Here is a 13,871-nt window from a genome sequence, read left to right on the forward strand (position 1 = left end):
GCCGTTTAATGAAGAAATACATCACCTCAAGTTGTTGTTTTTTTTATATATATATATATATATATATATATATATATATATATTACTGACTCTTAGTGACTATATTTGCAGGCTCACCTGTAAGGTGCAGTTCATCATTCGGACGATGTAGTCAAACTGCTGGTCATCCAGCACAGCTCGGTTCTGTAGGACGTGCTGATTGAGCTCCTGGGTCAGACAAATCCGGGCTGCCCGACCTTTCAGTGCCCGCAACACAGCTGGCATTAACTGGACAGAGGAGATGAAAACAGCTGAAATCACTCCACAAAAACCAAACCAATGACAACCAGTAAGGACGTTTTGTTATTGTCCTCCTCAACTGGTCATGCAGAGATACATCGCTCTTACCTTCTTGGCCTCCAGCATCTTGTTCTCAAAGATGTACGTGATGCAGTTCCTGACCACCTCCAGCCGGCGGGCGCTGTTGGCCATCACGTTGCCGTTCCTGTCCACTGTGTCTCCTGTGGAGACAGGCAGAGGGTGATAAGACGCTCATTCATCACTGCGACACGGAACTCAACCCCATTAAACACACACTGTGAGACAGACTGCAGAGTGAAAAGTTCACACAGGAAGTTTGAGGTGCAAGTAGAGAAGTCGAACTCGATGTTATGTTTTTTACTAATGTCTGGGTGTTGTCTACCACTTTATCTTATCTTTTAAAACATCACAACTTCACATCTACATATGTTTTTCTGTCTTCTTATGTCAAATGAATCTGATCCAAACATTTTTATTAAGACCTGGAATTTACCAAATTACCAATTTACACATAAAACCAATTTCTCCCCAGCTCACCCAGTGGGGGCCCAGATGGCACCATGCCCTTGAGCTCCGCCTTAACCACAGGAGGCGCAGTCTTGAGCTTTGCGGCAGCGTGGTCGATGAAAAGCTGGACCGCAACGTCGTCCAGCCCAGGGAAGGGCCTCTCATTCTGTGCAGTGTTCTGGCCGTTTTCTGACGGCCGCTGGACTTTGTGCATTGCCACAGCGGGGTAGGGATTCTCCTACAGGGGAGGGAAAGACAGAAAGAGAATAAAGAGGAGCAGTGGTGAGAAAACAAAGACACCACTGAACAAAAACAGAGCTATGATAGAGAGGGATGTGTCTCCTGCCATTAGTTTGGTAAGAGCAAGGGAGAGAGAAAGAAACCAGGAAAGTTAAGACATAAACTGGGCCAACGAACTGATGGAGAGTTTCTCACATGAAGAAACTTGTGGGAAAGAAAGGGGGCATAACAGGATTGACAGGAAAGCGGCAGAATAAGGGGTAAGTAGTAGGTATTCTTTGTAAATTTCGTACATTTTTGAAGAGCTGCTCAGCCAGCTCCTTGACATGGTTCATGACTTTGTGTGGACAGGTCTCCTCTTGTCGTATCCGTTCCACATGATTGGCTACCAGCTGGGGAAACAGGACAAAGAAGACCTCAAATTTCAGCATCAACCTTTCATATGTGAGCCACATTAAAAAGTGACAGTTTCACAAACTGAAATAAATAAATTAACATTTGTTCTGGCATATTGAAAGAAAATCAGCTTCACAAATGTTTACTGAGGGAGGAAATGCACTTTTAAAGAGAAACACTGAATGTAAACAAAACTTGCACCTGATCCCATCCACACAACACTAAAAATAAATCAGAGATCAGTTTAATTCATTACATTCATTCATTATTATTATTATTATTTTCCAGGACTTTCCAGGCTCAACTGCTCTCAAATTAAACATGGTAGAGTCTGAGAGACAGATCAAGGTTCATTTCTGTTACAACACTGAGAATTTTTATAATGAGAACTAACAGGCTTTACACGAAATCACAGAAGCTCCCTAACTCTGACCCTAATTTAAAAAAAAGACAGAAAGAGTAAAAATAATAATAATTCATATTTAAAAAATATCAAAAGAACTTCAATTTTCATACATTTCTATTTATACAAAAATATATAAGTTCAGGTGCTTTCAATGACCCCTGCTTATGTCTAGGACAAGGACCCGTGGGAACCATGATATTATGATGTTTAGTGTCAGCAGTACTTGGCAGTTGTAAGCCTTCATACATTTGTGTCTCTTTTCATTGTAACTGAAGAGACTGAAGAGAACTGACTGGGGCTGTGTCCACTACTCTATACATGACAAGACACTCAGTAGGACACTTTGTGGTTTCACTGTAACTTTCACATCTATAAAATGGGACTGGTTCCATTGTGTGAATTTATTAGGGCGCTACATAGAGCATAGATGTCACACTCAGAATTCTGACTATTGTAACTATAGTGCACTATATAGTAAGGAGGGAGTGATTTTGGGCACAGTCATGTTCTGGGGTCATGTTAATCGTGTTCAAAAGAAGAGTTCTTGTAGTATTCCCAATCTCGGAAGTGAACATTTCTGAAAGCTCCGAAAACTCCAAACTTTTATAGATATATAAACATTTGTCTCTAACTAGGAGTCTTTTGGTGTCTATTTTTGCTGAGCAGCACTGTTGTTACGACTTATCACTTGAACGCCAAGCATATCCTGTACAAAAATTCCCATGTTAATGGTCTGATATACTGGGCAGTGTGACAACTGTCCGTAACCACCCTGCCCTGTCCTTTAAAAGAAAAGTCAGCACAATCCAGAACAGTGAGTTGAAAGACTCACGTCATCAAACAGGTCAGTGGCTCTGTAAGGAGGCCCTCTCTCTGACACGAAGCCCGCAAACGCCATGCCGTCCAACACCTTCATGAGGAAGTCGTCCTCCGTCAGCGACCTCTGACCCAGGAAGGCAGCCTGTGGAAACACACGTTACACACTGTCAGCCTCTCTCTTGCGGTTGCTCTTCCTCTTTATGGACAGAGATTTGTTGTTTACTGACCTTATGGAAGCGGATCACTGGTTCTGGGTGAATGCGAATGATGTGTAAACACCAGCGATAGCCCTGGAAGAGCCGAGCGAACAGCCACAGGAAAACTCCCCGGATCTCCTTATCCTGAAACACACGCAAAAGTCTTGTTAAAGCCAACACACACACACACACTAAAGGAATAATGGAATGAAGAACTGAACTGGACACAGACTCTGGAAAACTTCAAGAATAGTGGAGCTGTAGATTTGATCCAGTTACATTTTTGGCCTTTTTATACCCTTTTAATGCCAACAAGGATAAATAAATAATAAAACGTATCTTGCCATTTAAACGAGAGTGTAAGACTTTGGACAAAGTCTGGCCACAACATCTTTGGTTGAGGGAATAAGCAATTTGGCTGTACCAATAGCTTCCACTGGCGAGATCTTGGGTTGCAGTAATTCATGGTGCTGTCTATTGAAAAGCCTCCTGACGTTAATGCTGTGCCCAGAATGTGTCACAGTGCTGTCTTTACTGGCTACGTTTAGGAAAAGTGCAGTACAAAGAGAGCTGGAGCTAATGAAAACTTTATCATTTGGTTAATTTATCACAGGAAATATAGTAAGAAACTTTTACATTATTAAAACAAATTTGAGACATGTCAGAACTCAAGTGTTTTGCTTACCTGGATCTTGAGTGCAGAAGGTTGTGTGGACACTGAGGGAAAGGCATGATCAGCGACTTCCAGCTCCGGATCCAAAACCTACAACAAACATGAAGCCACCATTAATTACTATCTAACTCCCTCTACAACCCTTCTGCTACAGCTTGTTCCTGCTGCATCAGACCTGAGACTAATCTAGTGATTTAAACAATATTTTATCGTGAAAATCCTAAACAGTACCATCTGTGTCAGTAAGATTTACAAACATTTCTGTCTTTAAATCTAGTGATTTCTAGTAACAGCATGTCAGCACAAACTCAAATACGGCATAGGAAAGGATGAATTTCAAAATAAATGCACAAGATACATATTTTCATTTAACTTTACACTTGGAGCAAAACTCCTGTATTTTTTTGTGCACTGAACTAACCAGAAAACCCCAAATAGCGAATAGTCGATCAATAGAAAATAAGTAGCAGCTATTTTTAATATCTTCTTCTATTTAAAAGACATTTAAAGAAGTCAACTTGGACGATAGAAATATATAAGAGGTATTTTTCAATATTTTCTGACAAAACAATCAAAGATAATCAGCAGATTAATCGAAATAATAGTAACTGTTAACAGTAAATATGGGTATCACAATGATATCTTGATGTAACGTGACTTCTTGGTCAAAAGCTTTAATTTCCATGTTTTACAGTGTGAAGAGACACAGTAGCAGCAGCAGCATCCAGAGCCCAATCAACAAACCATCAACAGATATTACCTTGGAAACAGCCTTCAGACTCAACCTGTTACATGAAAATTCATTCAGCTAACTGTAAGGAGAGCACAGCAGCTAAGCCCTGGTTCGTGTTGCTGCCCAACAATCTCCAGCATCATTCAACCTTCATCCAAACCAGCTTCTACCTTTCCCAGGGAACATTTTCACACAATTCAACGAAAGACCTGCTGCACAAACCCCCTGATCAGTTTTCCAGCTTTCTCTTCTTGTGTCTTGTTTGAACAAGGGAGGTCGGTCCCTCCCATGTGCGCTGATCTGACCGGCTGATATACAGACTAGTGTCTATACACAGTGTTGCTGGCAGAGGACACAGGCCCATAACCCAGTGAACTTCTCTTTGACTCGTTTCCAGCTCTCATTCCATCAATGCAGAGCAAGGACCACAACACACAAGAGTCTCCAGGTTATAAGCCATAAAGCCCACAGAGCAGCCAGTGACAGAAACAGCCCCAAACACAACAACATGTGGGATGATCCCAAGTAGATTTCACCATAAAATACATTTATTTTGAGCCTTGTAATCTGAGGTATTTAGCAGTTGACCCAGTCAGTGGGTCCAGGTTCAGTGTCTTGCTTGAGGATACTTTGACACACAACTGTTGGTAGTAACAAAAAGTTATACGCATTATTTTTTTAGGAATAGTAGTAAAACTGGCTTTAGAGATCTTTCGGGGTATTATATTAGGGTTACCAGTAAAATTAGGAGGATCTCTCCAAGACATGACGTAATTATAAAAACAACGCCATCCTTCCAAGATTCACAAGACAAAATTAAATCAAACAGGGGGCTGTGGTGGCTTTCCTTTCACTAAGTCACCTTAACACACACTTTTAATTGGCTTGTTTTTTCATGAGGAGCAAAGGACATCAGTGTAGATAAAAACGTATTTAAGATAATAAAACAATTAACAGGATATAATTAAGATAAAAGAAGCCAATCACAAGGTTGTGCAGTAGGTATAGTGGCTCGATGACGGGAAGAGTAATGTAGGTAGATAAAGATTAATGCGATTGTGTAGAGTGTAGAGTTTTTCATTGGCTCAGAGTGGATGAAGAGGCAAAGCTGAGAAGATGAGAACAATTGAAAATTCATCTTCGACTTTTATTGTTTTTTGTCTCCTTTTTGGCAAATTAATTACACTCAAAATATGAGTGTAGGGAGGTGGAGAGAGTGAACATAACATTACAAAAATGGACAAAAAGGACAATTACACGGAGCGTGAACCACAAAGCAAGAACAGAAAGAAACACCAATGATTTAGGAAGTGCTAGATTATTTTCACGATATTATCATATGTGTATTAACAGATTCATCAATATTTTGTGTTTTAAATAGCACAGTTTTATCATCAATACCGGCTTATCACACCTATTCAGCATTGTGCTTTTTCAGGGTTAGGATAAAGAATGTGTAATGTTATGAAGTTTTGTTATAGATGAGTCAAAATAAAAATAATTAAGATAACCTATTATTGAGTTCTGAGTAGCAGCTTACATGCTGAACATTTTGAGACGTTAATGTGACCTCAAATAAAAATAGATAGGCAATATTAATATTAGAATAATACTACTAGTTTATTGTAGGTTTTTTACTTGACTGCAGGCTGCAGGCAGAGACTGTATCTTCAGCTTCTATTTTGATAAGTAACAAAATATTTCAAATACGATGAGAGTCCGTGGGAAGAGCTTTCCCAAACTTTAGTCTCCTCGCTCCATCCAAATACGCACTTGGCATATGTTAGACAGAGCAGTGGATGCCAGCTCCAGCCTCCCCCAAATAAACACATCCTCCCCTCTGCCTCACTGACATCACCTCTCCAGCAGAGGGAAAGCTGTCCTGTGGTTTGGGACAAGTTTATTAATTTCTTTCCAGAAACTCATCAGTCATCTTATAGGTGCAATCAAATAAAGTGAATCATTGTGTTGTATACGTGACTGTAACCACAACAGCAAACAAACCCGACTATCCAGGAAGGGATGACTTGGCATCAGAACACACATCAGGAGGACTTTCCCACAACTGACTCAGTGGTGCAACCAAGACAACTGGAAGCCATCCATTTCATATAGAGCTGGATTAACAATGTTTGTCCTGTATGCGCTAAATCTTATTTTAAGCAGTTGGTTTTTGTATCTTTTCACAAGCCTGATGAAGAGCAACAGTTAATACAGATTTGTTCATGTGTAAGCAGCATTTTATTGTAGGTTATCCATGTCGAGCTACTTTCAATGTCGAGCTACTTTTAACTAGTTCACATGGAGTTAAGTATGCCAGATTTATCTGGTGACACAGAAACGTCATAAGCTAAATTTGAGGGATAATTAATGTTCTGCTACAAAACTCTGTGGTCATTTGTTGAGGTCTTCGCTTTTTGTGAAATACTGAATCATTTGACCTCTTTGATCCGCAAACAATTACTGAAATGAAACCGTGTGAGAAGTTTAAAGGGGAAATGTCTCTTTGGCAGAACTGCTAACAACAATGTATGAAATGTGATGAAGGGCCCCAACTAGGGTTGCAACAAACGATTATTTTCACTATCGATTAATCAGTTTGTTGTTTGGTCCATAAAATGTCAGAAAATGGTAAAACATGTTGATCACTACTTCCCAAAGCCCAAGGTGACCTCCTCAAATGTCTTGTTTTTTCTAGAATTCAAAGACATGCAGTTTACTGTTGCAGAGTACTAAAGAAACCAGAAGATTTAAGAAACTGAAATCAGAGAATTTGGATGGTTGATAACTAATCGATTAATTGACTTGTTGCAGCTCAAGCCCCAACTTGACACTGCTTTCTTGTAAGGGGTTACAAGCCCAATGATTCACTGTTTTTCACTGTACATTGGTTTTTTGTGAGTTAATTAAGATTTCTTTACACTGATCAACAGAAAAAGACTGAAGTCAAAATGCAAACGTTTCTATAAATGTAACTGTAAATGTATTTATGGAGATTTGGTTCCTCTTTGACATTAAAGAGGTTTTAGCCATGCTGTAGACTCTTTGTCTGGTACTCTGAGTCATAAAATACAAATTACATCCACTGTTATTCAATGCAGTAAAAGAATAAAACATGAAGAAGCTACAGGGAAAGAATACTTTTTATGAGCGCTGTATACTTACTGTAAAAAAACACTCATTATTATTAGTTTGTGCAGTCAACAGTTTACAACTTTGCAGCACGTGAGTCGGCAGATCAGCAAGATAACAAAACTGAGAATGTGTTAGGGGTGTATCTTGTATGCTAACAGTCTGAACTACTGGATACTTCACTGCAATCATAACAAATTACAGTTTATCTAGCAAAGTGATCATAAATTGAGGGCAACTTCCTGCAACAGATCCATTGTGATCCACATACCTGAGACATTCAATAAAACAAGTAATAACAAATCCCAATGTGAAGCAGGAAAGAATTGCATGCAGATGCAGATATCTATAAGAGAATGAGGAAGCTTGAAAATCACTTGTTTGCACACTAAAACAGATAAAAATCATTTCTCAGAAGGGGCTGGCACTGGAATACTGGAAGGAGCTGGAACTGCATGACGCAGTAAAGTGCTTGATGTGAGCTGGCATTATTTGACATGCTTGATATGAACACAATAGTACAATGCAGGGACAGGACTTGATAGGACATTGTTTACTATTTGTGTGAGGGTGATATGGTTATACAACGAGCTGAGTTGGCAGCCTTGCATTTTACAAACATCCAAAAATGCCATTCTAAACTAAAACTTAAAGCACACCCGCCAGTAAAAAATATGTTGTTCTACTTGTTCCTACAGTGTGCTCTTTGAATGCTGTATGTGCAGAGTTTGACTCTAGAAGGATGTTTTCACATTCACCTGCTAAAAGTGGAAAGTTACTCTTTGCTTAACAAATGTTATTTTTAATGAGCATTTCAGGAAGTCAAGTCACAAGTGTGATGTAGAAACTTGAAGTCACCAGTGCACATACACTGAGAATGGACATCTTGTGTCCAGCAGGAAAACTTTTGAAATGAACAACATTTGAATATTCATAAATGAGGCCGACGGAGTAGAAATTATACTATCTTAAGCAAAAATCAAATCAACCACATGACACCAAACCCAAAATTAAACATGAAAAGAGTAATCCAAAGAACTAGTAGGAAAACAAACCCTGAAAAGCTTCCTGGCATCTCAACCCATAAAGCACCACCGGGGAATTTATTGCTTGGTAGAAACCACACACTGGATGTTAATGAGATTTCCCAGTACTCAGTCGTAGTGTGTATTATTATGGGTGTGTTCAGGGTTTAGGCTGCAGTTCTTACCATGGACAGCACAGTCTGGATCTGCTGGAGGAGCGGTTCAGGCAGCAGGGAGATGTGGACGCACTCGGGGATGGTCACCGTACCGCCGTCCAGGTCAGCGATGATCACGTCCAACTAAAAACACACACGCACAAACACACTTTTCATGTCTGCTTCGGAGACAGTTGATAAGCGACAGGATACGCAAGCTAATTACAGCGACTGAAAGACAAATGCAGAGGCGGACAGAGGCGTCTCCGTCAGCAGCTGCTCATTACAGGATGCTATCAAACAACAAAACATTCACATTTCACTGCCGACATCAGGAAACGCTGCCCAAACGATAACCTCTGACCCTCAACACTGCTCTTACATTGATAATGGGCGTGTGACTACTGCACAAAACAGTGCCTCGCTGTGATGTGAGACAATGGCTCCATCTGGGCGGCAGCAGCATATGGTCAGACATCACTACTACTTTCTTTGATCATTACATCTAGACAGTAATTATTGTGATGTGTATTGGTATAATTTATCTTGGCAAGGTTTGTAAAGAGTACCTTATTAGAATCTACAAAGGTAGGCAGGTAGCAAAGGAGCAGATGGCAGCGGGGGCAGTTTATTAAAAGACAGATGAACCATCGCTTAGAGGGTCAGTGAGAGTTTACATCAAACATTCTCTCCATTGTAATCAAAACTCCATATGAGAGCAGCTAAGGGTATTTAGTGTAACTATACAACAGGGTTTCTTCACAGAGGAGTTTGGCCTTTCTGCCATTCTGGTTTATTAAACTATGGAACAATATATTTAACGTTTAACACTAAGATAGCTTTGAATATAAAGCTTTTCTTTCCAGCAGCTGAAAATTGGCAGCAGGTGTTCCAGCTGATCTTATCTTACAAAAAGTGCATGCTGGGGTTTTTTAATGATACTTTGTTTGTTTATTGTTGATGGAGCAGCGTTGTGCGTAGCTGGCATTTTGTCCTCCGGCCGGCTGTGTGGAGCCAACATTTTCTGCTGCTTCAGGCTGCATCCCTGGTTGTTTTCTGTTCAAAAGCTTTTTTTTTATTTTCTCTTTCAGAAGGCACTGCCAACAATCTCCCATAAAACGACTATGGTGGCGAATGAGGACATTTCATGATCTGACATTAAAAAAAAAGCTGGCTTAAAAGCTAGTTTTGCGTATTGATACTGCAATAACCTTACTGCTTTTAGTGAAGTACTGGGCAGAGGCAGTCCAGTTTGGTAGTTATCACTTTTACATTCAGTTCACACATAAAAGGTCAGGTTAAATTTTTTAAGTGTGTTTTAAAACAATATTTACATTACTGTTACCCCAAACAGGGGTAAGGATTCAACATATCGTGATACATTGCGATACTGTAAACAAGTATATTGTGTGATTTAAAAAACATCTAATTCATATATTATTTAATAAAAGAACACACCACCATATGCATAACCACCACACCATACGTAAACTATTAATTTAAAAAAATAGTGTTTTTGAGAATCGATACAGTATCACAAAACATAAAATCATGCTAGTTTCTTATACTGTAGTAGCGTATTGTAGCAATGAAAACTCACCAATTCTTGCGTCTCTGAGCGAAAGAATGAATTGACACCGATGATGAAGGGGGTGGGGGTGCTCAGGACCTCTAGTAGTTTCCCGGGCAGGATGGGAACATAGGTGAAGCTGAAAAGGACAAACACAGGAAGGGATTAAGCCCATCTGCTGTCAACAATCCGTTGCTCCATGCTTAACCCACTAGATATTAGATCAAATGTGTCCTGAAATAAATAAAAAAAACACCCAGAGAAAGATCTTAAGACACAACATGGAGAGACCAAGGAGGGGGGATCACACCTGTATTTGAGGGGGAACATGATGGCCAGCAGTCCTCGGCAGGCATCTGTTAGTCTCTGGTAGCTGCTGGACAGGAACAGGATCTTATGTTCCGTCAGAGCGGCACAGAACAGATACAAAACATTGATTATACCTGAGGGAGAGAGAGCAGAGACAAGGCATCACAGGGAGCCCAGAGCAGTGAACAAATTCATGATGATAGAAGTGAAAGTAACAATTTAAATTTAAATCTGCTTTTACAGAACAGTAGCAATGGTTGGGAAAGAATATAAACTATAAGGCTTACTAATCAATTAAATATATCCCATTTTACATATTTATAAACCTCTCTTTCATTTCAAAATCCGATATTTGTTAGTTCGATTCACAAAAATGCTACTTGGAAATGGGACAGAACTAGAAAGATTCCATATTATGCAGTAACTGTCCATACCGAGCTGTCTGAAGAGCTGGGCCACGCTGCTGCCACTGACAGGAAGTGAGTCATCGATGGGGGTCTGGATCACTTGCCGGTCACCAGCACCTAACGTTATAGTCCTCTATAGATTAAGAGAGGGGAGAGAAAAGAGGGATTGAAAGAGGAGGTGAGAAAACCAAAGAACGACTGCGGTTCCTCGGATAATCAGGCTCTGACGGCGTGGTTTAATCAGTTGTGCGTGTCCAGAGAGCAGCGTGAGTCAGCCACAGAGAAATGGAGAATCCCAGAAGCTTAGCAGGTACATCACAAATAAAACACAAGCCATTCCAGCTGATCGGGACATGAATGGAGCTGGGCAGGACTCCATGCCAACGACCTTACTGCAGAAACAACACCAGCTCCACCATGACGATGAGCCTTTATGGGAGAGAGAAAACCCAGCACACATGGCAGGTGTCATGCGCAGGCCATTTTCCACTAATGTGAGCACAAAGGGAAAGGAGACCGATCAGGGTCAATCTGCGTGAATGTTTCATTTAGGGCCGTGAAGCGATAAAATGAACATCTCCAACGTTTGACGCTGTAGAAACGCTAATCTGATCCGGCTTGCAATTTGTGGATTGAAAGTGTCTTTCTTGAAGGTTGACATTCAGGATCTCTGATTAGCACTACACTGTGTCTAATAACTCTGTCCTCCATTACAGATATCCAAATTGACTTTGTCAAATCTACTGTACTCCATACAGAAGACAAAGCCAATAAATATTGATTTGTGTGTGGTTTAGATAACAAGCATATCCGGGAGTGGAAATAGGGATGATTTAGACTGCAAAAAAATAAATCTATACAGTGCGAGCACAACAACACAGCGCAACTAAGCAATGCAGCGCAAGATGAGGAAGATTGAGGCACGTACAATATACTGAGCCATACATAAAACATATGGGACATATTCTTACTCAAAATGAGTACAAAGCACATATCCAGTTATGCTTTCCCAGCTAGGCCCTTCATAATTTTTTAATGAGAAACACTGGCTATATTCATTTGAGCTACACAATAATGACCAAAATGATAATCCTGATATTTTTCTCAGATTATCACAATTCTGTGACTTTGGGCATAGAGAAAACAAAGTAACATGAAAGCACTTGTATGGACACCTGGACTGAGCAACAGTAGACATCCAAGGTGGATTTTAAGCTTGCCAGAGGGCTTTCAGGCTTCACAAAACAGTTGGATTGGCAATTTGTTTCTGAAAAGGAGTTCAAATGTACCCAGTCAGTATGGCGGTGTGTGCAGTAGGCTAGCTGGGAGGGAACGGTGCAGCATTATTTCATGCTCTCTACAGCAGCAGCAGCAGCGTCAGCAACCATAGGCGAGCGGTTAGCAGTTCAATTCTGTGATCCAACATCTGATCATCAGGTGGGTTCAATTCATTGTTTGGATTTTAAAGTTTGATAATGAGAGGCAGATGTGCAGTTGTCTTACATTACTGGAGAGAATATTTAGTTCTGATAGGCTGGAGAGGTTTGAAGCATTTGTAGCAATATCCACATGGCTCGGATGTAGCATCTTCATCACTATTTTAAATGGCTTCTCATAACTGGAAGGCTACAGGCCTCTAAAGCTTGCTGGGGGTAATAAACAACTGAAGGTGTCAAAAAAGTTTACTAAGGTGGTGCCAACACCAGGTTCACAGTTTTACTCACCTGGCAACACTTTAAGTCCCCTTTTACAACAGTCATAAGCAGCATATAAAGATGTAATGTTTGGTATATAACACAATAAAATGGTGTTGTAAGCAGATCTAAATTTTCATTAACGTATCTAAATATGCTAAATATGCTAAATAGGGGGACTTAAAGAGAAGTGTTAATCTGGACAAAGACCTGTATCCGGAAAGATCAGTATATCATAAATAAAATCAGTCAAAGATCCAGTCTGTTACGTTCTGTCTATATCTGTATGTCTGTATATAAACACATCACGACCTTGTATAGAACTGTATTTTTGTGCATTTATTTGTGCATTTATTCCAGTGGTAGAAGTGGTAGAAGTAGGATCAGTGTACAAAAAACATGCAACATCTTTCTTAAAAGGTTTCAAACTTTCTTTCAGTATGTCTGTACCTGACAAAAAGAAAATTTGGGCTGGAAACATTGGGGAGCATTCCACAGTGTTGAGAGTCCTTGGGAGGCAGAAATGGCAATTACACTTTTAGACTCTAAATATGGTTAAATATAACTAACCTTTTAGCTAGTATTTTACTTTAACAAATAGGAGAGACTGTAGCCTTCCAGCCATGAGGACTAATTTAAAACAGTTCTGAAGATGCTACATTAAAACTGTGCGGTTATTACAATAATGCACTCTTTGGCCAGGGAACAAAGGGAATGTTTCAGTCCTTGGCAGGCAGATGTGGGATAAACTACATTGTGACAGTTGAAAAACAAGAACTCCAAGTTGATGGGACAACCTTTTCTTATACATTTATCTAAATCTATCTTAATGACTTTTTCTTGCTCCTCCTGATTAGACTGTGTCAGTCCTTAAATAAAGCACCTTGACTGATGCTGTTCACAGTACACTGATCTGAAAGTTACCTTTACCACTATTCATAGTTTCCATTTCATATCCTCAACAGAACTGCAATGGTCACATGAATGAAACAAACCAAGTATCAGTATGAAAAGTCAGAATGTTTGTGACTACGTGGGTCAAGTTGAGAGCCTTGAATCAGATGAAATGAATGATCAGTTGTTGGTCACATATTGAGTCAGTATCAAAGCATTTTTGATTGGTTCTCCTGCCATATGAGGTGTGTGTGGATTGGCTGAGGGGAATGGGTGGAGTAAAGGAAGCTGAGGAAGCTCAGAGCTGATTGGTGGTGAGGGGAGAATGAAGTCAGGCTGGCGTACCAAACTCTCCTCTCTCTCCTCCTGGCCCGGCTACACAAGCACCCAGCAGAGACACACACACACACACGC

The 13,871-nt window shown here is 40.1% G+C and overlaps 1 protein-coding gene across 4 annotated transcripts in view; it reads right to left on the minus strand.

Moving 5' to 3' along the window:
• The window catches only part of sbf1 (SET binding factor 1), a 61,831-nt gene that overhangs the window by 19,283 nt on the left and 28,677 nt on the right, over positions 1 to 13,871 (minus strand). For 3 of the 4 annotated variants that reach the window (XM_035674176.1, XM_035674168.1, XM_035674160.1), the window contains 12 exons: positions 13,803 to 13,832; positions 10,897 to 11,002; positions 10,464 to 10,596; positions 10,184 to 10,292; positions 8,614 to 8,727; positions 3,551 to 3,628; positions 2,896 to 3,009; positions 2,682 to 2,810; positions 1,341 to 1,439; positions 838 to 1,045; positions 388 to 500; positions 118 to 267 (listed from right to left, as the gene is read on the minus strand). In XM_035674176.1, the coding sequence (XP_035530069.1) occupies positions 118 to 267; positions 388 to 500; positions 838 to 1,045; positions 1,341 to 1,439; positions 2,682 to 2,810; positions 2,896 to 3,009; positions 3,551 to 3,628; positions 8,614 to 8,727; positions 10,184 to 10,292; positions 10,464 to 10,596; positions 10,897 to 11,002; positions 13,803 to 13,832 (1,383 nt within the window). The remainder of the gene's footprint in view (positions 1 to 117; positions 268 to 387; positions 501 to 837; positions 1,046 to 1,340; positions 1,440 to 2,681; positions 2,811 to 2,895; positions 3,010 to 3,550; positions 3,629 to 8,613; positions 8,728 to 10,183; positions 10,293 to 10,463; positions 10,597 to 10,896; positions 11,003 to 13,802; positions 13,833 to 13,871) is intronic. The other variant, XM_035674185.1, reaches the window with a different exon arrangement.

This window comes from Morone saxatilis, unplaced genomic scaffold (assembly GCF_004916995.1).
Source record: "Morone saxatilis isolate NCDOM2014 unplaced genomic scaffold, NCSU_SB_2.0 Contig10, whole genome shotgun sequence".
Taxonomy (NCBI): Eukaryota; Metazoa; Chordata; class Actinopteri; family Moronidae; genus Morone; species Morone saxatilis.